At 38.3% G+C, this 26,090-nt stretch overlaps 1 protein-coding gene across 1 annotated transcript in view; it reads left to right on the forward strand.

Annotated features, from left to right (window-relative positions):
* Positions 1 to 12,019: 12,019 nt before the first annotated feature.
* klhdc8b (kelch domain containing 8B) overlaps positions 12,020 to 26,090 on the forward strand; it is a gene marked incomplete at its 5' end in the record, with an annotated part of 98,689 nt that continues 84,618 nt past the window's right edge. The window contains one exon of the mRNA XM_084428910.1: positions 12,020 to 12,410. Within this exon, the coding sequence (XP_084285036.1) occupies positions 12,020 to 12,410 (391 nt within the window). The remainder of the gene's footprint in view (positions 12,411 to 26,090) is intronic.

Consider the following 26,090-nt stretch of genomic DNA (forward strand, 5'->3'; position numbering starts at 1 on the left):
AATGCAGTCCATTTACCATTACCATTTACTTATAAATTATATCGTAATTTTTTTTCCATTAATGTGCCCTCGTAATCTTTAACCAAAATAACTTTCACTCCCACTTGCAACAATGGAGTGCTGCAAGGATGAGGTCAAAACCCGGAAAACCCTCGAGATTTTCCTGTGGGGTTTATAATGTTTTTTTATTTATGAGTAAAATAAAGCCTGTGGTAAACATAACTTATATTCCCTTTTTCAATAGTACATTGCAAATATACTAACAAAAATTGTACTATCTTTAAATGTATTAAAAGTATATTAGCATCACGCTTTTACCTATTTTACAATACAAATTAACACACTTTAAAATAATTGTACTTTATTATATTTTCTAAAAATATATTATAGAAAAATATACTTTCAGAAAATTCAGTTTCTTTTTTAAAAGTGTATTTATTTGCACTTTATTACCAAATATATTTTAGGTATATTTTAACTGTGTGCTGGAAATGATCATTGTAACAATACATTGAAAGTATTCTTTCAAAATACATTATAGTATACAATAATATTTTGTACAAAGTATAGATAAGTATTATTTGTCTATTAATGTCAATTTGTTATTGAAAACAAAGTGCAATTTGTAGTAAATACCTGTGGTCTGCGCCGACAGCCTTGTGGGCAGGGGCGCCGACATGTAGTTCGAGTCCTGGCTTGTGGACCTCTCCCAATCCCATCCCCACTCTCTCTCTCCCACCTCACTTCCTGTATAGCTACTGTCCAATCCTAATAAAATGGCAAAAATAAATCAAAAAAAAATTTTTTTATATATATATATATATATTGCTTGTATGTTTCGAAGACACTCGTAATGAATTTGTAATGTTCTTGTAACACAAATAAAGTACACTTTAATATCACTAATCAAGCATGTAATTAGTCCCTACACTGGCATATACTTAAAGTATACTAAGTATACTTGAAGTTGGTCCAATCTAGTACAAGAAAGTACACTAAATACACTTAAAGTTATGCTTTACTACAATTTAATTACAACTAAAATATACTTAGTACAAATTAGTGGTTTCAAAATAGCATACTTCAAGTTAACTAATCATTAACACACTTGAAGTATAGGCTACAAGTTAGTATGGCTGCAAGTATAAACACATAAACACTTAGCATATTTTTTTTCACCAGGGACGTCCCACTCCCTAGAGCTCATATTTACACCTTAAATTAAGCTGGGAATTTTCAAAGAGCTCCTACTTGTACCATGTGACCCAGTAGAACGTCACGTGTTGTCATCTCGAAATTACGGTACGACCAGAGCCGTTGAAAAACACACACAAAAAATCACCTTAATCACTTGCCCGAACTGAGAGAACTCACAATTTCCCTCACAATATTTCAGCAAGAACGTCGTCTATCTAGTATTTTCTGTTGTTTGCTTAGAACCAATACTAGCAATGTCTGATTTGTGAGTGAATCACTCTTTTGTTTCGGTTCTTTTCCGTGAATTTAGCGAATGGTCCCTCCCATTTGAATACGGTTACAGTTCGCGCAATCGTTTGGAACGGGTTTCAATCGATAAATCACGCGGCACTTTAGAATCCAGAGGACAAAAAGAACCACGGACGAATGGATACACCTACAAACAACTGAAACAATCAGCAAACGCGTCCTATCGTTTGCCAGCCATGAAGACGCGGTATCAATCACTTCCTTATCTGCACGTGCGTCACTTGAACGGCTGCAGGTAAAATATTTTCGGACAAAGAGTATCAAAAACACTAGCTATAATAGTTAATAGTATTAACTTAATACCATACAATTTTTTTTACTGTTTCTTATTTTTACTGTACTACAGTACAGTGTACAACTATCGTAGTACGGTATTTATTTTTCTGAGGCATTTTGATAGTAATTTAGTCATAGTGAATAAATATCTTATTTTTAAAGGTTGGTCTTTGTACAAGTTTAGCTAATTAGGAATGTCTGTGTTTTTTTCCGAATGTGTGCGCTTTATGTTGTAGGTATAAGTGTTAAAGTTGGAGCATGGCTAATGTCTCTCCCCTAGTTAATACATTTTCTAACAATGCACATTGCACAATACATTTGTTACATTAGGCTGTTTATTAATGCTAGTAAAAATACAACTGTTCCGTTTATTATTAGTTGAGATTTGTTAAATAATAGTTAACTATTGTTCATTTAAAATGGAATCTCACTGTAAAGTGTTACCTTTATTTTATTTAGGCACTGAACCTATGCGACAGGTCTCTGCTTATAAAGAGTAGGCTAATGCAAGTCCCTCAGATTAACATAAAGATTATGGAATGAGGATGTGTGTGTGTGTGTGTGTGTGTGAGCAAGAGAGGAAGATGAGGAATGAGGAGATGAGCTGTTGAAAGCAGGCTTTATTTGTGTCTCAAGTGGTCCTGATCATTTCACTGGACTGCAGATTAGTACAGTGGTAATCCTTTTCTCCTTGCTTGCCTTTCTCATTAAGAAAAATGTTTCTCTTAACTTTGGCAAATTTTTAAGAGTTAAATTGTACACGCTCCCCTCTGTTTCTGTCTTTGTTAGCTTCTAAATCGTATTGGCATTTGTTGAAGAAGCAACTAATCTAGTTTATACTTAAATCTGGCATTGTGTACAGCAAATATTGTTGGCTCGCTCTCATGATAAATTGTTTGTGATGTTTCTCATTTGTAAGCCTCTTTGCATAAAAGCATCTGCTAAATGAATAAATGTAGTCAGTCAGGAGTTGGCATATTTTTTTATTATTATTATTTTTAAACGAAAAGATAAGACAAGTTAAGAGATCCTATTAGATTCCACTGGTAGTTCTGTTTGAGGAGCTGTGTTTCTATTTTCCATCATCTAACACCACTGTGGTATCAGTATTTGAAGTACACGAAGAACAGCGATGCTAACTCTAGCTGGAGGCCTAATGCATGGACCTTGAAAAATTGGCTCCTTTACAATTCCTGAAGTGATTTTAAATTGAATTAGCTACACTCCACAAGATGCTGAAATGAAATGACACGAAGAACTCACTGAATTCACAAAGCATATGACTTCATTAGTCCAGTGGTTTTCAAACCTGTCCTGGGGCACCCCCAGCACCATAAGATGAGGCTCAAAATCGCCGTCTATACCCTCATTCACTATTCCCTATGTTACTCCACTAATATAGGCCACTTGAAGGAGTGAATGAAAACGAGTGAGTGAATTCGAAAACTGAGTGTGCCGGAAGGGCTGCTGCTTTTGCAGTTTGTGCTTGCTGTTTAATCATCATTTGAAACTTTGCAAACTGGCAGCTGCATTCATAATACAAAGACTTGAACTCTGTCATGGAAACTAGCATGTATAAATCTTAATTAAATAATTTAACAATCAATTTAAAAGGAATTTATACCTGTATGATATTACGTTGTAGCCAGCGGTGGAAATGGAGGATTCAGCTGCAGGCGCCATGTTCTGGCGAGACACAGGAATTCATTTGGTGCGGGACTCTCACAGTGCATTATGGTTATTCTTTAGCCGTTAAGAGTACATCAGTTGTACTACAGACATAAATTCCATATTAGCGGCCTTTCCAATGGGCCGCTATACAAAAGCCGTCCGCCATATTGGAACGGTCAGTGCCGGTCAGTGACTGTCTGCAATTTTGAATATATATATGACAGACTTTAGAAGATGATTTTGCTAAACTAACACAATACATTAAACAAGACGAAGGCATCAGCTAACACAACATTAAAAACTTACCATAGTAAGAGTAAAAACATTAAAAGTAAACATGTAATAAAGAGTTCAATTCAATTCTGAATGGCACACAACCCTAGTATTTATTAGATTCATCTAAACCTTTGAAGGTGTTACAGAATCTGAGACTTCTTTTAATTAAAGACTCTCTTGCTCAATATCCAGCTTCAGTCCCAGCACTCCAGAATATTTCAAAAGGTCAGTGTTTAAAAAGACATGTCACCTTGAGCTCTCTGTGGAAAAAGACAGAAAAGAAAGCAGAGGCAAGAAAGTGAAATGGGCCATTTGCACGCAATCCTGGGCATTGGCAGACTGCAAAGTGCTTTTCTACAAATCTCTTGAAGTTTTAAACAGAGATCACTGCACAGACATTTAACATTTCATTTATGCAATTTACTTGTTTAATCCTTCTCTGTGTGTGTGTGTTTCAATCCAGATCCAAACCCTACTATCTGCGTTTTATTAATATCCATATTCAAACACCTAAATAGTTCACACAAAAATGAAAATTAAATCATTTACTCACCCTGGTGTTGTTCTAATGTCATATGGCCATCTTTCTTTTTCGGATCACAAAAGGACATAAAAAAAAAAAAAAAAAATGTCCTGAACACGCCTGTCCAATAATGGCAGTGAATACTAGAGATGCGCGGTTTGTGGTTACAGCCGCGGACTCCGCGGATAAACCGCGGATCGGGCGGATGACGTGACGAAAAATTATATTTTAATTAAATTCGGGCGGGTGGCGGGCGGTTGAACCAATCAAATGAAAAATATATGTATACACCAATCAGCGGATGGCGGGCGGGTGCGGTTTTGAAAATTGGTCAAAAATTTTGGTGCGGATGGATGGCGGACGGATGATGAGTTTTGTGACGCGGTTGCGGATGAAATAATAGCCCATCCGCGCATCTCTAGTGAATACCGACCAGCATCAAGCTTTAAAAAAAGATGCAAAAGTATCATAAAATGGTGCTATGAATGTTTCTTATTCCAAGTGTTCAGGGGGTATATGATAGGGTTTGGTGAAACATAAATCCTGACCTTGGTCGCTGATCTTCTGTGCACGACCCAGAAAAGAAAAATCTGTCATCATTTACTCACCCTCATTTTGTTCCAAACCTGTTTGACCTGGCAATACAAAAGAATATATAACTTTTTTTTGTCAATGTAATGGAAGTCAATGAAGTACAGTGCTGTTTTGGACCCCATTGACATTCATTAAATTCCCCTTCTAGGGAAAAGGGTGCAACATGTCATGAAAGAACAACAATGATGAATTTATTGTCTCAAATTGAGACTCTAGATTCAGGAGCTGACCAGGCCAAAATAACAAACAAAACTTTCCTAAAGCCTAACATAAAATAAAATAAAATAAAATACAATATACAAACCTAACTCCCTAACCAACCAAAGCATCTTTCTAACTTCATTCAGTCTGTGATTTACTTTATGATGGGTTATTCTCTCTTTCCTCTGGCTGGCTGGCCTAGTTTCTCTTATCTCTTAAGAAATAGATTGTGGGGTTAGAGATCAGATAAGTAGAAGAGAGATATTTTTCTCTCTTTGTGGTGGGACAGTAAGATAAATGTGTGCAGGGACCCCCAGGCCAGGCATTAGAATAACCTTTTCGGTCTTGTGAGACAGTGTGTTCCTGTTGCATAAATTTCCTGTATAATCATTGCTTACTATTGTAGTGATGTGCATAATGGAGTTAAGAGATAAGGATAGGTTTACTGGCTGTAAGGAGAAGTTGTGTCAGAATTGTGCCTTTCGGTGTGAGTTTGTCATTTTAGTGAAACGTTTTCTGTGCCACATTACTAGACGTGTTTGGGGACCAGATGAGCGTGTGGTTAAAGTGGTCAGGTTTTACCTTAATAATTGGGCGCACAGTGGTGTAAAGTATTTGAATAAATGTAATTAAAGGGATAGTTCACCCAAAAATGAAAATTCTGTCTTTAATTACTCTCATGTCGTTCCAAACCCGTAAGACTTTCGTTCATCTTAGGAACACAAATCAAATGAAGGTCTTTTTGATAAAACCTGAGAGCTTTCTGTCCCTTTATTGGCAGAAACTGACTCTTCTATGCTTCACAAAGTTCATAAAGAGATTGTAAAAACTAATCCATATGAATTGAACGGTTAAGTCCAAAATGATGAACCGACTGAATTTAGCCTTTTAATGGTGTGATTCTTCTTCTTCTTCTTCAAAAAAAACTAAAATAAATAAAAGATGAATTTGACTGATAGCATTATTTATTTTGTCAAGATTTCGATATATAGTGATTTCGACATACTTTGTTATAACAATATATCGCAATATTTTGTGAATTCTTTGGGGCGGGATAATCGTGTAGTGAAAAATCTGATATCCGTGACAGCCCTATGTGCGTTTAAAAAAGTACAACCTGATCTCACCAGCCAATGGTTCACATGAGAAAAAACGACTTAATGAGATTGTAAAAATTCAGGGAAGTTTGTGTTTTAGGTGTTAGGGAACAGAAAATATCATTAGCTCAGTATAAGAGCTAAAGAAGGCAGTCCAAAAAAAACAAACGTGTGTATGTGTATACATGATGTTGTTTCCTGCCTTTGGTGGTAGTAGAGAAGTTGAGCGGTGAGGCAGTAAATCGTTTGATTATTTGATTCACCAAGGGAATCCAGGAACATATTTGCTGCGGTGTTCACACACGCACACATGCACACACACTATGATATAAACCCATCCCCTGCGTTCACACTCCTGGCTGTGTTTGCATCCCCAGGCCGCTACATCTAAATTTCTTTGTTTATTTTACCTTATGCTCTGTTTAACTAGTTCTCCCCTGACTGCTTCTGACTGCTTCTGTTTACTTCATTTTTTGGTACTCTTTCACAGCCGAAAAGCAAAAAGGGAATCATTTCAATGCATGTTTATGTATTGTACCTGAGGAAGGAACCATTTAAACATATTTTTGTATAAAATTTGGCTTAACCTAAGTATGCTTTTACATCAAATATGTCTTTGATTGAGATGCTGCCTTTGCACCTTACATTATAGAAGAAATCAGATTTATTCATAATGTGTTCATGCCTTTAAGCTTGTGTCTCAGTGTTTTTGTGTTACTTTGAAGCTGTTTTGAACACACCTTGCATGTTCTCCAAGGCCCCAGCCGGCTCAACTCCCTTTGCCTGGAAACTCTTATGCAGAAGTAATCATGTTTTTGTGCCAAAGGCTAAACGCCTGAGAAATGCGGGGGCTCTTGTGATCGGTGACTATCAATGGGAGCGAGAAGAGAGAGGCTGACGTGAGGCAGGAGAGGATGGTGGAGAATGGAAATAAGGAAACAGCGCTCTTTGCATGTACATTTGGTTGGACAGAACATTAGCAATAGCAGGCATGACAAATTCAGACTGTGAAGGGATGATGGAACAGATAAAAAAAAAGAGCTCTTTGAGCCTGGATCAATTGTGAAGTTGAGGGATTAAGGCTGATCAGCCTTCTAAATGTTATCTGGAGCTCAGGCACGGACTTGAACCCCTCTTTAAGAGGGAATAATTCCTCTGCGTCTTTTCCAGTGCAGATGCAGCCAGAAGTCTTACCAAACGGTCATGGAGCCTTTGCTGAAACCAAGAACTGTTTGTACAGAATACTTGATTCATCCAACAGCATGTTTCTGGAGGACTGTCAGCTGTGCCCAAGGCCAATCCATCTTTTCCACTCAGTATTGTGTTGTTCAGGGTTTCCATCTTACAGTTTGACTCCCTTCCTGTTTAGCAATTATAATTCATCCTATTAATAAAGCATCTTAATGAATTAAAATATTTCCATAGGATTCCCTACAGGTTGTGTTCCCTACCGCATAAATCACTGTCATCTGTCTTGTCTGTCTATCTATCTGTGTCTTTTTCCCTTGCTGAAACTCTTGTCTTTGCAGGCTTTAGACATGTGGACTCATTTTGAACTTGTCAAATAAATGCAAATAGTCCTATTCCAAACATATTTTTCTTAATTAGTTTTTTATTTTCTCTTCTTATCCATTTAAAAATATGTAAACTCAAAACAAGACTAATTTACATAAAGCATGATTTGCATATGCATCTCAGCCTCCCTGGGAAAGTCTATGCCAGGGTACTGGAGAGGAGAATCTGGCCGATAGTAGAACCTCGGATTCAGGAGGAACAGTGTGGTTTTCGTCCCGGTCGTGGAACACTGGACCAGCTCTATACCCTCTACAGGATGCTGGAGGGCTCATGGGAGTTTGCCCAACCAATCCACTTGTGCTTTGTGGATTTAGAGAAGGCATTCGACTGTGTCCCTCGCGGCATCTTGTGGAGGGTGCTCTGGGAGTATGGGGTTCGGGGCCCTTTGCTAAGGGCTATCCGGTCCCTGTACGACCGGAGCAGGAGCTTGGTTCGCATTGCCGGCAGTAAGTCAGACTTGTTCACGGTGCATGTTGGACTCCGGCAGGGCTGCCCTTTGTCGCCGGTTCTGTTCAGGGGCCGGCGACAGTTCTGGCCCCTGTTCTGTTCAGGGGCCGGAGGGGGTCAGGTTTGGGGACCACACGATTTCATCTCTGCTCTTTGCGGATGATGTTGTCGTGCTGGCCTCATCAAACCAGGACCTCCCACATGCACTGGGACGGTTTGCAGCCGAGTGTGAAGCGGCTGGGATGAGAATCAGCACCTCCAAATCCGAGGCCATGGTTCTCAGTCGGAAAAGGGTGGTTTGCCCACTTCAGGTTGGTGGAGAGCTCCTGCCTCAAGTGGAGGAGTTCAAGTATCTTGGGGTCTTGTTCACGAGTGAGGGAAGGATGGAACGGGAGATTGACAGGCGGATCGGTGCAGCTTCTACAGTAATGCGGTCCCTGTACCGGTCTGTCTTGGTGAAGAAGGAGCTGAGCTGCAAGGCGAAGCTCTCGATTTACCGGTCAATCTACGTTCCTACTCTCACCTATGGTCATGAGCTGTGGGTCATGACCGAAAGGACAAGATCCCGGATACAAGCGGCCGAAATGAGCTTTCTCCGCAGGGTGGCTGGGCGATCCCTTAGAGATAGGGTGAGAAGCTCGGTCACTCGGGAGGAGCTCAGAGTAGAGCCGCTGCTCCTCCACATCGAGAGGGGTCAGTTGAGGTGGCTCGGGCATCTTTTCCGGATGCCTCCTGGACGCCTTCCCGGGAAGGTGTTCCGGGCATGTCCCACCGGGAGGAGACCCCGGGGAAGACCTAGGACACGCTGGAGAGACTATGTCTCCCGGCTGGCCTGGGAACGCCTCGGTGTCCCCCCGGAAGAGCTGGAGGAAGTGTCTAGGGAGAGGGAAGTCTGGGCATCCCTACTTAGACTGCTGCCCCCGCGACCCGGTCCCGGATAAGCGGTAGAAGATGGATGGATGGATGGATGATTTGCATATGACTTGATTAAAAAAAGTTTGAAGTAATTCTTTACTCCATTGATAAATTATGTTGACAGTTTGCTTTAAGAAATAGAAAACCATATAAAATATACCTATTAAGAAAATGATTGCATAAATGTGCATCTTTGTTTTTGAATTCTGCTGACTCTATTTTCATTTAAATGTGGTTACTGAAGTCACATTTTGAAGCTTCAAAAAAAAGTTTCTGTCTTTTTTTGGCTTTTATAAACTTTAACAGCTGTCTGTGCATTCAGTTTTGCTGTGTGCTCTGAGGATTTAAGAGCCTCTAACTGTCTGAAATTGAGAAATGTGCAGAAATGAAGACCGTAGCTGTCTCAGGGTCTCTCATAGTTGCCACCTGACATTGTTACAGGAAAAAAAATAGCTTTTGCCTTCTTCGGTAGAATACAGCATCCTTAAAATACTCGGGTCTGGGTCTGAATACAGCCTTAAGTTAGTGTGGAGAGAGTGTAGAAATTTCTCCCTGTGAGCAGACACTTCATAGAAAATCAATTTCGTAGGTTAGGACACCATTACCGCTAGGTCCAAAAGGGTTTTTTAAAACATAATGGCAGTGAATTCACTCAATAGGGAGGAAAAAGATGCTTAGGCTTGGCATATTTTTTTTTTTTTATTATTGTGCAAAGTTCTTTTTATAGTGCTAAAAACACTGCCTTATATGCTTCTAGTTTTGTTGCCATCTGCATTCATAGCTTCAATATGTGACTCGTGTACAATATCTTAATGCAACACGTGATGTCTTGGCATAATTATAGATAGGAGTCCTTCCAAGAACACAACATAAACATCTGTTTCTCTTCTTCTTGGCTCTCTGCCCTTTTCTCTCTCTCTTGTTTTTGCTCCCTTCGTCATTCTTCCAGTACTTAGTTTGTTATACTTCCTCTGTGTTTTCTAGGCAATGCAGACTGGAGCTGATGTTTATCCCGTGGATCCACTGGACAGCATATCCCTGTGACATCATCATCTCCTACAGTTCCCACGAGACTCTTCCTTCTATGTGAAATAAACTCTACAGCAAGGGAGATAGACCTTAAACAACTGGGATTTATCCCATGTTCCTGACATCATCTTTAGGAAATGAGACTGATGCTTGATCTGTCTTTTCTCTCTACTTGGAGGAAAGTCTAACGAAAAGCCAAGAGAAGGATTCATTTTACTTACAAATCTGCTCCTTCTAAACCCAAAGAAGAGCCTGATGGTGTCATATGATCTGGACTGATTGTACTCAATCGGAGTGCCTAGCGGCAGCACTTTTTGCTCCAGATGAAACTAATGTTTTTCCTGCATAATTCTTAGTCTGTCTGGAGTCGTTAACACGCTGTGTGTTGTGGCATGCTGTTGGGCTCAGAATCCACAGCATCTTAATTACACAACCGATTCGCTGCCATTTAAAGATCTGCTTTCCTCTTTTTTTTTTCTTTTTTTTTTTGTCATCTTTACTTATGCTATTACCCAAAAGATGCCCAAGAGATCCTGCTGTCTCCCACACATGCACCTAGTAAGTTTTTGCATATAATGTCTGTAACCTTTCCAGTGCTTCTCTTTCTCTCTAGCATTAAGGTCATATTTATTCACACATCCCACCATAATGAAGCATTTCTTTAATGATGCTCAAGTCCAAATTAGCCTGGTTCAGTGACTATCCAGGGCCATTGGTCCCCGCAGACGCAGTGACCTTTGGAGAGGGCCAGACTGCTGCTTTGTGGCCCAACACCTTCACACACACGTCTACCCTTGAGCCCCTGGCAGTAAATAGTGAATGGTAAATGTCAGCGCTCTGGCCATTGAATTATACGGTTTATTTAAATAAGTGTATAAGAGCAGATCAGATCGGCCCACAATCTCCACCGGCAGCTTGCCTCCATCCACAAATAAGCCTTCAGCAATCTGGGAATTTTCTCTTTGATGAGTAGGATTATATTGTCCTCCTTCTGATGGCATGTCCTGTCCTGTTTTGTAACTGTTTAGTTACAAAACATGACTTTTATTTGACAGGCAAAAGTTTAAGCAGTTTATGTACAAATATTTTTTTCCAATGAATAAAAGTAAAAGTGCTTACAAAATAAGGTATTCATTCTTTTAATTATTCTTTTTTTTTCTTAATGATATCCGGACAATTGTTTCACCCTCACTTTATTTGACTCCAAAAATTTGCCCCCAAAAATATCAAACTGAATTTTAATATAGAAATGAAAACATACTCATCATAGAAAATATTTATTCAAGTCATTGTATGCATGAAGTGCATTTTTGATGTTTTTCAGAATAAATTAATAGATAAAAGGTGACAACAAATTATGCATGTCATTCACCAATGAAACTCATTTGATTACGTTGTCTTTAATCTTGCGCTTGCTCTGTTACTGTCTCTCTTTTCCTCTTCCTCACAGCGTCAGACATGAGGGTCGCACCGACACGTTTGGCAGGACCACAGAAAGGGATCCCGCTTGACGTTCCACGGGGATAAATTGGTTTATTTCTTGTCGGAGTTACACATTCTTTCCATATCTTTTACAACTGTGCGGCTCGTGGAAGACAACGGAAAAGACTTAAAAGGGCCTGATGCACCTTTTAAAAGCAGCAACAAAAATGAATAAATCATCAAGATGGAGTGAGGGCTAGTTCTTCACAGACAGCGCTGAAGGAAACACTCTCCCCCCCCCCACACCTGCCGGCTCCGAGCGAGCGAGAGAGAGCTAGAACTGAGGTCTCTGGCAGACTGACAGTTGCAGCCTCTCCTGCTCTCTAGCCTGGCGTTTTGTTGATGCATTTGCCTTGATTTTCACGTTCCTCTGCCCTCCCCTCTGTGCCTGTGTCATGCTCTGTTGCCGGCGTGCCGTCCTGGAGCCATGCCCATCCCCGAGATGGCTTTGAGCACGGTGAAGTCTCTGTACTGGGAGGTGTTCCCCTCCATGGCCACGCAGCGGGTGTACTGCACGCCCGTGCTCTGGGCCGGGCGCCTCTATGTGCTGGGGGGCTGCGGCGAGAACGGCCTCCCTTTGGACTCCGCCGAGGTGCTGGATCTGGAGAGCCAGCGCTGGTGCGAGCTGCCCCCTCTCCCCACCGCTCGGGCCGGGGCATCCGCCGTGACCGTCGGAGACCAGCTCATGGTCATGGGAGGCATGGATGCACAGCAGAGCCCACTGGCCTCCGTGGAAGTATATCATCCTGATGAGGGCAAGTGGGAGAGGAAGACGGGACTGGGGCAGGCCTCCATGGGCATCACCACGCTGGAGAGAGGTAAGAAGTGTTTGCTCCTCATTTTGACCAATTCCTTGAAAAGATTCCCAAAAAAAGAACCGCATTGGATGCTGGTTTGCGAGACTGCACTGGTTGATCCACCTCATTAGATAAACTGTACTAGTCAACTTGCATCACCAGGCAAGTTTTTTCTAATTAGAGTGCAAACATTTTTTTTTACAATTAAAAGAAAGTCTAAAAATCCTTAAAACTTGAAATAAACTTGTTAATTATGCTTATTTTCCTTACCCGGTTGTCAAATTAGTCATGTATGAACCTTACTAAAAATTGTTAGTTTATGCCAGATTTGACAGTGGGGTAAGAAAAATAAGCACAATTACTGGCATATTCTCTGAAAACAAGTCATACTATTTTATGCCGTTTTACAGCGTATCCAGGAAAAAAAGAAAAGTATTTGTTTCCTAGAAAAGTTTCCACATATATTTTTCAAGAAAAAACATTTTTACAATTATCAGAATGTTTTAATTCATTAATATCATTATTACATTTTGGTATGCTTTCATACATCACACCACATGTCATTTTACAGTCTGGATTAAACTGCCACATAAAAAGTCAAAATATGTAATATTTTAAGAGAATAATTGACCTTGACACATGGTCATGTCTGTAATGTAACTTTTTGTTTTGTTTTTCTATGTTTCTGCATGTTACGCCACATGACTTTGATTTGACAGACAAACGTTTTTCAAATATTAATAATATTGAAGCAGTTTAAAAAATATATATATATATATATATTTAATGAATAAAAAGACTGCTTACAAAGTACTTAAGTATATATCTCAAGATAGTTGTATTATAAACCTGATATATTTTGGCTTCATGTCCCCAAAAATATCAAACTGAATTTTATTATAGAAATTAAAAACCTACTAATCATAGAAAATATTTATTCAATTTATTGTATGCATGAATTGCATTTTAATGTATTTTAGAATTTTTACAAAATCATGTCATTGACCAAGCAAATTGATCAAAATCTAAATTGATTTTTATTTTTATTTTTTATGAGAAAACAAGACAAATATATTTCTTACCCACATCACTGTCTTTTCACTACAAGTGTATGTGTAAGTGTTCTGCTGTTGTAGTTTCTCAGACTAAATTGTTATTGTTTGGTTCACAAACCTCAGTGAGCAGCAGTGTGTAGAAAGACATCAGACTGTAATTGGGGAAAACAAAGTTTGGTTCCTCCATTCATCTTTCTGCTGCTTCCCGTCAGAGCACGATTATCTGTATAATCTCAAATGCTGTTATCTTTGGTACAATCACTACAGTTGTAATAAATGTCTCATAACCGGCGCCTCTGGAGTGCTCCGGATACACCAGCTCCAAGTGAAGGAATCAGTCATGCCATATTGTGACACAAAGACTTACACTGCAGAGAAAAGTCTCTCTCACACATTCTCCATCCTCTCCAGCTTATGTAGGTGTGTGTTCAGGTGACAGTTTATCCAGTTTGAGACCCAGAGGAAGAGTGTCTATTCACAGGGATTTGCTTCTCCTAAGACGTATTCCACCAGCTGAGCCGCATTCAGGCCGGGATCAGTTCAGTTCTGTCTGTGGGTCCATGTTAAAACTATCAGCAAGACCTATTTGGATTCATTAGCTGGAGAGAGATCTTGTGTGAGAACATGTGGTTCTCTAACCAACACTTCTATAAGTCCACAGAATTAGAAATGATCTGTCTTCTCATTTACTTAGAGCAGCAGAGCGTTTGAAATTAGCTTGTGAGGTTTGGGCGAGACGTTTGCCATTAAAAAATAATTTTGAGACATATTAAATAGGCCATATCATGAATATGTTCATTTATTTTATTTTTCTAGCTCTGCTTATAATGTTGGTCAAGGTTCCTTGCACCAAAAACTAGCGATTTACTTTTTTTAATAAGCATTTTCTATTCTCTTTTTGACACTTTTTTACTTCCACTGTCTGGCCTTTTTTTAACAATTAATAATAATAATAATAATAATAAATAATAAGTATTATTAGGCATCACAATGTTGTTGTTATTATTAATAATAATTAATACTAAATATTAATAATTATTCACCTAAAGATAAAAAATGTACTCATCCTTCCGTTGTTCCAAACCTCCTCTGTGGAACACAAATAGTCTTCTGAAGTCATTTGTTAACTTTTTATGAGGAACAGACCAAATTTAATAGTTTAAAAAAATATATATTTCCAGTCAGTGAGTTGACAATTTAAGAACTAGGTAAGGCCAGATTTGTTAACAGATCATTGAAAAGATCCAAGAACGAGTAAAAGTTCAGAAGACTTGTTACTACACCTATAAATGACCTCTGTTTTGATTGACTAACGTCTTTGCATGTAAAAGAGTAACACTGCTTAGACGAGGTAGGTTTGCTGTCATGTACAATTGATATGAATTTGTAGCCTCTTTTGTGTGTGAAAGAACATGAGCACACCAGGGAAAGAGCTGCAGGATTGTGTGTTTATCTATGTGCATTAGTGCGTTTATAATTATGCCTCTGTTGTTCAGTTTCCTTAAAGTTGTGTTCCCTTTCTAGGCACACAAATCATACAAGAATACAAATACCAGCATGATCCATGCCTTGCCTTATTAAAACAAGTGCATGCTAATTGCCATATGCCACCACCATGTGGACTGATAATTAAACTTGAAAGATCTTATTATACAGCTTTCTGGAATACTTGTTTCTTATTGGTCAAATCTTTTTATATAATGACGGCTAAACTGCATTTGTTCTTTGTCAATGGCAACCGACCTCATACACATCTCTCCATTATGTCTTTCTTCTCGCATAATAAAACATTTTTAGATAATTTTACTCAGTAGGCATTTAATAAATATCGTAATTTATTCACAATTTCAGTCGGTTATTGTCGCAAAATAAATCTCAATAGGGTGATCAGGACCTCAACAAATTAAAGGGGTTTTGTAGCATCCTGAAGAGGCTTATTTTGTTCTTCAGGTGATCCTTACATAACTTTTCTCTCATTTTCAGTTGACAATTTATCACGTCACCCTTTACTATCAGTGCATCATCGTAATTGGTTTATCCTCTCGTGTTGGAAAAAGCATTAAGGTCCTGAAACAGGCCGTTTGAAGCCATAATTCAGTTTTAGGCTTTGGTATCAAAGACCTCTGTTTTCACCTCTCTCTTTCGGTCAGCGGAGCTTGTTCTCTTTGATATCCTTCACGTCATCTTGGAAACAAATTGCTTTGAGGTTCCAATCTGTATTTGTATGGCTTTGAAATCCCATTTTCCTTTGCACCCCTTTGCCTTATTGGAAACATTCTTTATCTGAATATCAGTCTGTGTCTGAGCCAAACCATCTAGATCTTGTAAATAACACATCCCATACTGGATTTGATCTCAATGTTTAGGAAGAAAATAGAAAAAGCTGATGCTGTTTGTGATAATGACAATAATAGAGAATTGAGCTGGAGATGTGCAGCTGTGGCCGGTCAAAACCACAGAAGTCTTATCTCATATTTGTTCTGGTGTGCGACTGTGCGCTGTTGTCTAGTGAGAAGTTTGAGCGTGTGCTGTGGTGTTGAGGACGTGTCAGAATCATGCTGACCTCTCTCTAAGACGGCATTTGGAGCGGATGTCTATTTAGGCAGGGAAGGTCTTTTTGATTTCAGACTAGCACTCTGAAGAAAATGTGACTGTCAGCTAGGGTTGCCAACCATACTATATAACACAGAATCATCGTGTGTTAACCCCAAAGTGGGATGTATTTTGTGTCATGTTTTAGTGTTTTGCTCCTGAAATACTAGGAACACTTTGGCATGTGTCAATTTAGTTGTCAGTGTTATAAATTTCAGAATGATGGAAAACAATTTGCAAACGATGAATGTGAAACAGACAGGTTTTCTGCAAGTTGTGTATGAAAGCCATGACACATGCTGTTATGCATAATTGCATATATTCACCATTACATTAAAAATAGAAATATTTTGAAATATTATTACAATTTAAAATGACTGGTTTTCTATTGGAACATATTTTTAAATGTAAGTTATTCCTGTGATGTCAAAGCTGAATTTTCAGCATCATTACTCCAGTCTTCAGTGTCACATGATTCTTCAGAAATCATTCTATGCTGATTTTCTGCTCAAGAAACACTTCTGATTATTATCAGTGTTGAAAACAGTTGTGCTGCTTAACATTTTTGGTGAGATTCTTTGAATAATAGAAAGTTCAAAAGAACATTTCTTTGTGCAGTTCTTGTGCATTGGTGCACATTTTTCATTGGAGTTGTTGCTGTATTAATTACAAATTGTTGAATTCAAAGTAGGGCTGCATGAAAATGGTTAAACTGATCACAAATATTTTGCTCAAAAATTATAATCATGATTTTTAATCACAATTATTCTTATCTGAAATAAATATATAAATGGTTGCCAGATTGAGCAGATTAAGTAAAAACTGGGCAGGAAATGTATCAATTTAAGAGAAAAGAGAGAGAAAAAAAAAACTCCTGACATCTGCCAAACCCAATTGGATTAGAAGACTTGTTACCAATGCAAAATAACAGAAATGCCTAAATAAAAAAATGTTTTCAGGACAAATAATCGGAGACAATTATTATGACCGCCGCTAGCATAGCTAGCGAAAGCAGTCATATAGGGATTGTCAAAGGTTTTTTTTTTTTTTTTTTTTTTTTTCAATCTACTGAATTTTCCGTCAACGATACCAGGGACACCGAAACACCGGGGAACATGAAATTTGGTGAGCATGTAGCCCCACTAGACTTTTACGGAAAAATTTCGTTTGGTCCCCGGGGGCCACTCCCCCCCCCCCGCGCTGGGCCCCCCCAAACCCAAAAAATGCAGTTTTTCCTAAATAACTACTTGAACCGTGGAACCGAGGATGAAGAAATTTGTATGGTATGTTGGTCTTAAGGGCCCACATCAACCTAGCCCATAATCACTCATTTGTGATTTGCGCCCCTCCCATAAAAAATGAAAATCTGCTCAGTTCAGAACTGCACCATATTTCATGTGTATGATTAACTTGACATCCTCTGGGGGTATGCTAAGTTTCGTAGAATTTCATCCATGGGGGGGTATAAAATAAATTCATTTATGTGCACATTTAGTGACTGTACACTCATCGGCCTGTAGATGGTGCTGTTGAGCGAAGGGTTGCTGGTTTAGGATGATACTGTCACACACACACATGCAGGAATACAAACAAACGCAAGCATGCACACACACTGACATCCACACGCACAGACACACACCCATACACACACATACAAATCCACATGCACAGACACACACACACAAACACACATGCACACACACAAACACACACACATACACACACACACAGACAGACATGCACATACTACTACTTTTTTTAGGTATATACATAAACACGCAATACAGCCAAATTGCTCCACGTCATTTATTTTTGTGGAAAGCCAGTGCAGGCCTGAGCGGCGGTCATATTTTGTACCGCCATGCGGTACATCTAGTTTTGAATAAATTTTGAGAGAAGCAGAAATCGTTATCGCAATTAAAATATGATTAATCGTGCAGCCCTAATACGAAGTGGTTAAGTTAAGTGGGTTTTTATTGATTTAATTTTTATTCATTTGATAGTTTAGTTTTATGGGCATAGTTCAGCCGAACTTGTCAGTTTGGACAAATTACAGTCAAAGACAGATTAACATAACTAATTTTTACAATTTACATAACTCAGCATTATAATTTGCCTAGGCTAAATTGATATGTGATTATTGTCCATAATTTTACTTTTACTTAATCTGTGTCAGCCTGAATTTTACTATTGCATTCATTAAACACAGTAATACCAGCAGATAAGTATTTATAGTTTCTGATCTATCCTCCGTAATTACATTTTTTCAATATTACAACAGATGCAATAAACTCAGTTAGGCAAAATCTAAGTGTATGGGTCTCAAAAGCATTTTAGGATTATTTCAGGCAAACGGTGACAGATCTTTTTTTTGTACTTGCATACACTCTGTAAGCATTTTTTATTATTTTTTTCATAGTGATGTCAGTTACCTGCCACTAACAATTTACATGCATCTCAAAAAGCATATGTGGTTTATATATAAAGGTCTTCCTAAGTTGTCTTAAAAAGAAACTGTCCATTATTTTCTTCTGCTTAAGTTTGCAACCCTCCAAACAGCACACCTATGGGCCACTGGACTCTCTCTTTCTTTGACTACTGCTTATCTGTATCTCCCACTCTACCATCCCTCTCACTTCCCTGCCATCATTTGATCAAGAGAGCATTCTTGTTGCTAGGCAACAGGTGTGTAAATCTGTGTGTGAGTGTGTTTGCATTTGTGTGTGTGTGTGTTTGACCCAGAGTCATTTTTAGAACGGAACAGACTGAGTTGCATTGCCAATCCATGATTCACTCGCTGCTGTGCTACTCTCCTCTTTCCCTCTTCACAAGAGAGGCAAAAAGAAGTGCTTATTGCCCTTCTGCCCCCTTAATACCCACAGTGCCCTTTGTGTTCATCAGATACATAATAGTGAGAAAATCTCCCAATTCACTTGCTGAGTCCATCTGTTTGACCCAAACAGTCCCCCATGTTCTCTACTAGACATCTCTGCAGTTTTTACACTCACTTTCTTTTAAAATAGTACTTATGTTTAAGGAGAGTTTGTCCATCCGTTACAGAAGCATCTTAAAAGAAGGTTTTGGGTTGTACAGTATCCCCTGGAGATGATTTTAAAGTATGTCTCTGCTGTAATCCTGGTGGAACCATTTGGTCCACTTTTCCTAGAAGTATACGTGATTCAGGCTAAGTGAGCTTTTCCTTTGTGAATTATGCAGAAACGAAGTGGAAGTTGTGCTTCTTCAAACGATAGCTGCACTGTACATGTAAAAATCGAGGTCAGCTCTAACAATTTTCCTCATTATTGAGCACAGAAACTTTATGATGAAATCATATTGTGCCATAGGATTGTGTTAATGCTAAACAAAGGCAAGTGGACAAGAAAATGCAGAATATTTGCTTAGTGTTGGGGAAGCTGTAGATTGACAAGCTAAAAGCTATTTATGGTTTCAACAAATTAAACTACAGATGAATTATGAATACAAATTATATTTATGTCTGTTATTTAAAGCAATGCTGAGCTGTTTGCATTTGTACTGTTTTGAGTGTATACTTAAATGAGCATTTGCATTTTTAATGACATTCGAGACTCTTCCATATTGATTGACATATATAATTGGTTAATTATACAGTACAGTAGTCTGGTTAAAACACTAGGAAAATGGATGGATGACTGGATGGATGTTCTTTCTCTGCATCTGATGTTTCTGTTTAGATGCAACAGTTGATGTGTCTGTAAAAAAAAAAAAAAAAAAAAAGCTCTTTAGTTTTGTATCACTTTTCTGTTTTTGTCCCCCCCTGTTTTTCATAAACAAGCTGCAGTGTTTTTGTTCCAATTTACAGAACAGTAATGTGGTTTTTGAATGTTATTACGTGAAGGCAAGATGTGCAGTTCATCTGATTTGGCCTTGTTAGCGCATGTCTTAATGCAACCCATGTTGCGTGTAGGTGTGCAAGCTGCTGATAGAATGTTACTAGGCTAGCATGTGTTTGTCATTTGGTTATCACTACAGCCGTGAAGATGATGTCGTGTTTGTGTGTGCATGTGTTTGTGTGATCTCATTACATAAATTTGTCTGGGAAGTGAGCTGAGATGCAGATCACTATGGTAACACATCCATCTCTGCCTTACGTAGGGACGAGACAGCTGTGCAAACAAACACATTTTAATACTTTCATTATTATATGTGGTAACTTATCTGTTACTTATCTGTGCGACACAGATGGTGCTCAAAGAATACAATGTTGCTATTGCACGCACACCGATATCCTGACAGCAAGCCTTCATTACGTGCACACATACGTGCGATCTGAAATAAAAGATGCTGAAACCATTAGTCCCTTCCTCTCTGCTATTGTGCAAAAGGCTGTTTGATGTTGCTTTGCGACCTCTGTGTACGGCACACGTTTGATCGCTGTGTGGTGCGCGGGACACTTTCTTCTGAGGATGCGTAAAGAATGGGGAAGAATACATGCAACTGCTAATTTCCATCGTCTCGCTCAGTCCCATCTCTCTTTCTTTCTGACACCTGTGTTGAGTTGCTTATTTGATGCTCATCTAATTGAGCTGATCTAAATACATCCTCAATCACTGTAGAGCTCATTAGTCTTCTGAAACCTGTGTGTGTGTGTGTGTGTGTGTGTGTGTGTACTGTGTATGATTCTGTTGATTCTCTCCTTTGTTTCATTCACAGATCTTTTTTGAAGTCATATTGCCCTCAATACCAAACATTTTATTGTAAATATATATAAAATATTTAAATATTTCTTTCTGTATTCACACAATCATACGAATCTCAAACTGTATTCCCACTCTGTATTTAGTTGTTGCATTGAAATTATTTTACATCATGGACATCAAGTGTGGCCACTCAACAAATAACTAACTAACTGTACCAAAGTACACAACATTATTTGTTTGTTTGAATGTTTATTTATATAGTGTCATATAAACCATCTAAAAGAATGCGTTTAGAAATTGTATATATATATATATATATATACATACACACAGTACAGTAAGTTTTAAAAGCCTGCATGTATTTGATCAAAAATACAGAAATAAACAGGAATATTGTGAAATAGTATTAAATTTAAAATAATATATTATTGCATATTGTTACAAAAGATTTCTATTTTAAATAAATGCTGTTCTTTTTAACTTTTTATTCATCAAAGAATCCTGAAAAAAGTATTACATAGCAGCAGCAGCACTTAATATTTAATATATATATACTTATTGTTTACTTTGGTACAATTCTATTATTTAGTTAGTTATTGTAATTTATTAAAACTATTACATTTTAACAGGCTTTTTTATTTTATTTTTTTAAATAGTGTTTACTTTCTAGGTGTCTTAAATATGGATGATTTCATGCTCTTGGTAGCTAATAATTCACAACACCAAAGACAGTATTTAATATATTCTTTTTTTTAACCTTGCATATTTTTACATGGTTTTTGAGGTGGAGGACTTCTTGCAACCTGTCCATGTTGAGAGTCATATTTTGTCTAGTTTCTTCCAAATGACAGATGAATTTGGGGCAAAATACAGTAGACTTTGATTGGATCACACCATCTTTGACTTGTACAGTTATTTTTTTGTACAGTTGCATTTTATTATTTGTATTTGCCATTGTCAGAACAGACCTAAGACCCATTAGATTAGAACTAGTCTGAAGCATTCTGGGAAATGTAGATGTTCTGTTCTTTTGCATGTTCATCTTTCACTTTGATCTGCGTCCATAGACTTCATCAGGTTAGCTTTAGAGAAATCCCTCAGTATACTTGAGCTTCTCCTACAATTTAACGCTCTGTGAGGAAGACGATTAGAGTTTCTCCCTCAAGACGTAATTGTCTCAGAGCTGGCGACTTGTAACTTTCCTCACCCCACTTAAAGATTATTTTCTTTCCTCAGGGGAGCTTTAGAGGAGGATTGTGCTTCTCTGACAGTCAATGCTTTTGCCGCGGGCGCAGATACAGTCCACATCTAAAGTGTTGAGCTCACTTTCACAGAATCCAGCAGACGGCTTTACTTTTCACAATCTGTTCTCATGCATACATAGTACCATAGATACTGTTGCCATGTTGCCAATGCATTCAGAAAATCTTGGGTTTGTGGAAAAGTAGTTAAATTACAGGAAATATGTGTAATTTTGGCACAAAACAGAAAATAATAGCTACTCTTACCACCCCTTCAGACTAGTTGTCCCATACAGAGTTTGCCTGATTAGCATAAGAAGCCATGACATTTTTCTCTTTTGTAAGCAACATTTAAATGGCAAGTATTTCATTTGTCTGCTGTAATTTAACAGGATAATCACTAGTGAAAGGTTTGACACGGTTCATGTTTTTGTGGTGCCATCAACCTATCAATGTTGTTAGCGTGTTACTTTCCTTCAGAGTGATTCGTCATATGACATTTATGGCTCGGCTGATTGGCCCAAAGGGGCTGATTGGCTGTAAACAGCTGCCATTGGGATAAATGGAAATACTTTTGGATTGCTTCCTCAAGACATTATAAACATCCTTCATCACTCAAACAGAAAGCAATTTTCTTTAAGCACAGTGTTGACTCTTCAGAAAATCAACCTGCAAATGACTTTGTAGTTGTCTCTAAAAATAAATTGGGATAGGAGTATTTTAACAATGGAAAAAAGAACCTCACTAAGCCATTAAGCCATAATCTTATTGACAACCTGAATTGCAGTTTGTAACCTGCATTTTACTTTTGTAATTGTATGCATTTTCCAGTGAATGAGGGAAAAATAGGGCATGATTGGATTTTATCCATCAGGAATGTCCTAGATCATGAATAACTGTTACTTCAGAATGCAGAATGGATCCCGGCCGAATGCTAAAATAGTATGCACTTTCAAACATTCAGTCTTTACTGGTAAATTACAGTTAAGAGATCAGGTGTGAACCCTTTCTTTCAAAAATTCCTCTAAATCAGTTCTGGCAATTCCCCAGTATGAGAAGTTGTAACATTACCAGTATGATGCTATGTGTGAACTTTGAACAAGATTACGGGTATATGAGCACATATGAGAAAGCAAAGATCTGTCGGAGCTGTTTACGGTAAGCTCCGCTACTTTTAATTTTGTTTAGGCTGAAGTCTTGACAGTTGCACCGCATCTCGTGCTCGAGACCCTGCTTTCTTTTCCATTCCTCAACGCTACGCCTGTGGCTCTTCATTATCTTCAGTTATTGTGTACTGTACTATACTAAGTGCAATAATATAGTTACTATTATGCGTCTTGTGCTTGTACGAGCAAAACTGGGTTCTGTGTGATTTTTTTTTTTTTTTTGCATCATCTAATAACCAGTGTGAACTATCCTGAAGGGCTTTTGGAATTTTGATTAAATATTACAAGACAGCATGAACAAAATGCTCTGCTAAATTGTTCACAACGAGACCAGGAACTTAAAGTAAATAGCTTTATTTCACTCTCTATGGTATTAGAATGTATCAGTCCAGCTATTCATGATTTATACAGTTTAAAGAGAAACAACTGTATTTGGATAGAAGAAACAATCAAAATATGTAACTTTGATATTTATTTCATTTATCAACCAAATTTGCTGTCTGAAGGTGTTTGTAATAAAAAACACTTTGCAATAGTTCAATGAGCATAAAACGGAAATGATGGTGAGAGATGTTTGGCATTTCTTTCTACATCAGACCACTTCAAAGTCATTTCATTGTTTGTGTGCTCTAGGCGTCAGCTGTCTGAGCTCCTGCTGAGACGGACGTACCTGAGCTCAGAGAAGATGTGCGGGTCAGGCAGGTCCTTTCACCAGTCCTCTGTGTTGACTTACCCAGCGGCTGTTATTTAGAGTGCTCTCAGAGTTTCACAGAGGAGAGATAGAGGTCAGAGCTCATTTTCAGAAAGCCATATCTCCCCTTGAGCAGGTGGCGGAAGACTATTCTGTCCCACAATCCTTTGCCTTAAGAGTTCACTGTGAGCTGCTTTGTGCCAGCTGTTACACTTGCAGAGTTTTTGTGAACAGTGGTGTGGCCCAGTGGGGCTCAGTGCTGAATGGACTCTAATGCATTAGCTTGTCGGCCGTACATCATTCCCCACTCAATCCTGAGGACCAGCTGGGCCGCTCTACACCTGAGCCTGTTCACCCGATTATTTAACATTTACGGTAATAGATGCTTTTCATCAAGAAGAACTCCAGTTAACTAATTGCAGGAACAGGCCCCTTAGGAAAGGTTAGGAAAAAATCATCATTTATTCACCCTCATGTTGTTCCAAACCTGTATGATTGTATTTTTTATGTATTTTTCTCTGAAAATAGCAAACTACAAACTGTGCTCACTAACATTTTAATTGGCTACTTAACTTCCTGAGATTTCTGGCTCAGTGGCTAACATTTGTTTATTTGATCATTTACAGTGCCTTGTTGCTGTTGGCCCCATCTTTACATCCATAATCATCTTTAAATGTCCCCCCTTAAAACTGTTTATGTTTGTATGTGTATGTATGAAAATGATTGTAGTCGTTATTTACTGAAAATATTGACGTCTTCCTGTTCAAATAATGATGTAATGGAGAAATTCATCCTAAATACAGCTGTAAGTGCAGTGAATATAAACTAATAGACTACTTTTATGCTGCTTATGTTATACATTTGATCAGTTTCGGAGCTTTACAGATGTGGTCACGTATGAAAAAGAGCTTCTTTTACTCTTGAAAAAGCAGCACCGGTGAGTTCATTTTTGCATGCAATATGCATCAGACGCTGTGTGAACGGACTGTGGGTGGGCCGTGGCCATCTGAGAATGAGAGGACATCGTAGAAGTCAAACGCAGCTTGCTAGAGTTGTCGCTGTTGTCTCAGACACAGGCCTCTGAGGATACGCAAATGACTGAAGGTCAGTTGTCAGAGGTCCGTGCTGTACATTGACCTTGTGCATGCATAGAACCTATATGAGAAACAAGAGATGCAGGGCTGGATTTAAAGATATAATAAGCATACAGAATGCCTCATTCTACAATGGAAATAGGACTCCATTGTTGCAGGCCCCTATGTCTCCCGCTCCTGCTGTGAGTCTGGATGTGGCTGATCATCGTCAATTTGAGGGAAGGCAGATGCTCCATCACAGCAGGGATATGCTTGTAAAAGAGCACACATGGGAGAACGCAATCTGGGAGAAAGTAACTTTCCTTGGAGTTGCGATTTGATCACAAAATGTAAGATATGTTAAATCTTCTTGAATGTTACACACTTTACAGAGAAAATAGCAGACTACAAACTACACTCAGTGTTTTTAATGTTTTATCTGGCAGTTTCATAATGACCCCAGTTTTCTACTGTAGATCAATGGGTTCTCCTGTGTATATATATATACTGTATACTTCAGTCACATAATGAATGTCTAGTGATCCACTTCTCGTAAGTACCCTAAACAAGGAAATGAGTTGGTTTTACATTATTGCCTTCATTCACAGTGCCTTTTGCAGTTTTCCCTCCTACATGAGTCATGCAGCAGCCCATTCAACGGTGCCGCCTCAGATTATGAATCAAATGTATTTTAAAAGCGAAAAAGATATATTTGTCTTTGAATGTTCGTGATGGATCACAATGGCGGTTAAAAATAAAAATAAAACACTAAACAAAAACACCTCTTAATTATTGGTGTGAATACCTAGTTTATAGTTAAAAGGTAATCTTTTTGTCATGAAATTTAATTTATTTGCTATTACTTACGTGACAGTGATTGCCCCTCTGTGTGCCGTAGGTTGCCGACCCCTGATCTAGGGGTTTAAATGTTATATATATATATTTATTTTTATTGGGTGTGCTTTAACTAGCATATTAGCCAGCTTGGAGAGCAAAACATTCTTAGAAAAGTTGTGCCTTTAAATTCAAAGCACTGGCCATACATGGCACTGTCACATATTACTAAATAGTAGATTCTATTGAGGGGATTTAGATTAGTTTTGTAACGAGTTGTTTCTTTAAATTCAAAGCACTATACCTACAGTACATCCATACAGGTTTTTAAGATGCTCTATTTTTTCTTATATTAACACCCTCGAAAGTA

The sequence above is a fragment of the Rutilus rutilus genome (assembly GCF_951802725.1).
Source record: "Rutilus rutilus genome assembly, chromosome: 13".
In the NCBI taxonomy this organism is placed as follows: Eukaryota; Metazoa; Chordata; class Actinopteri; order Cypriniformes; family Leuciscidae; genus Rutilus; species Rutilus rutilus.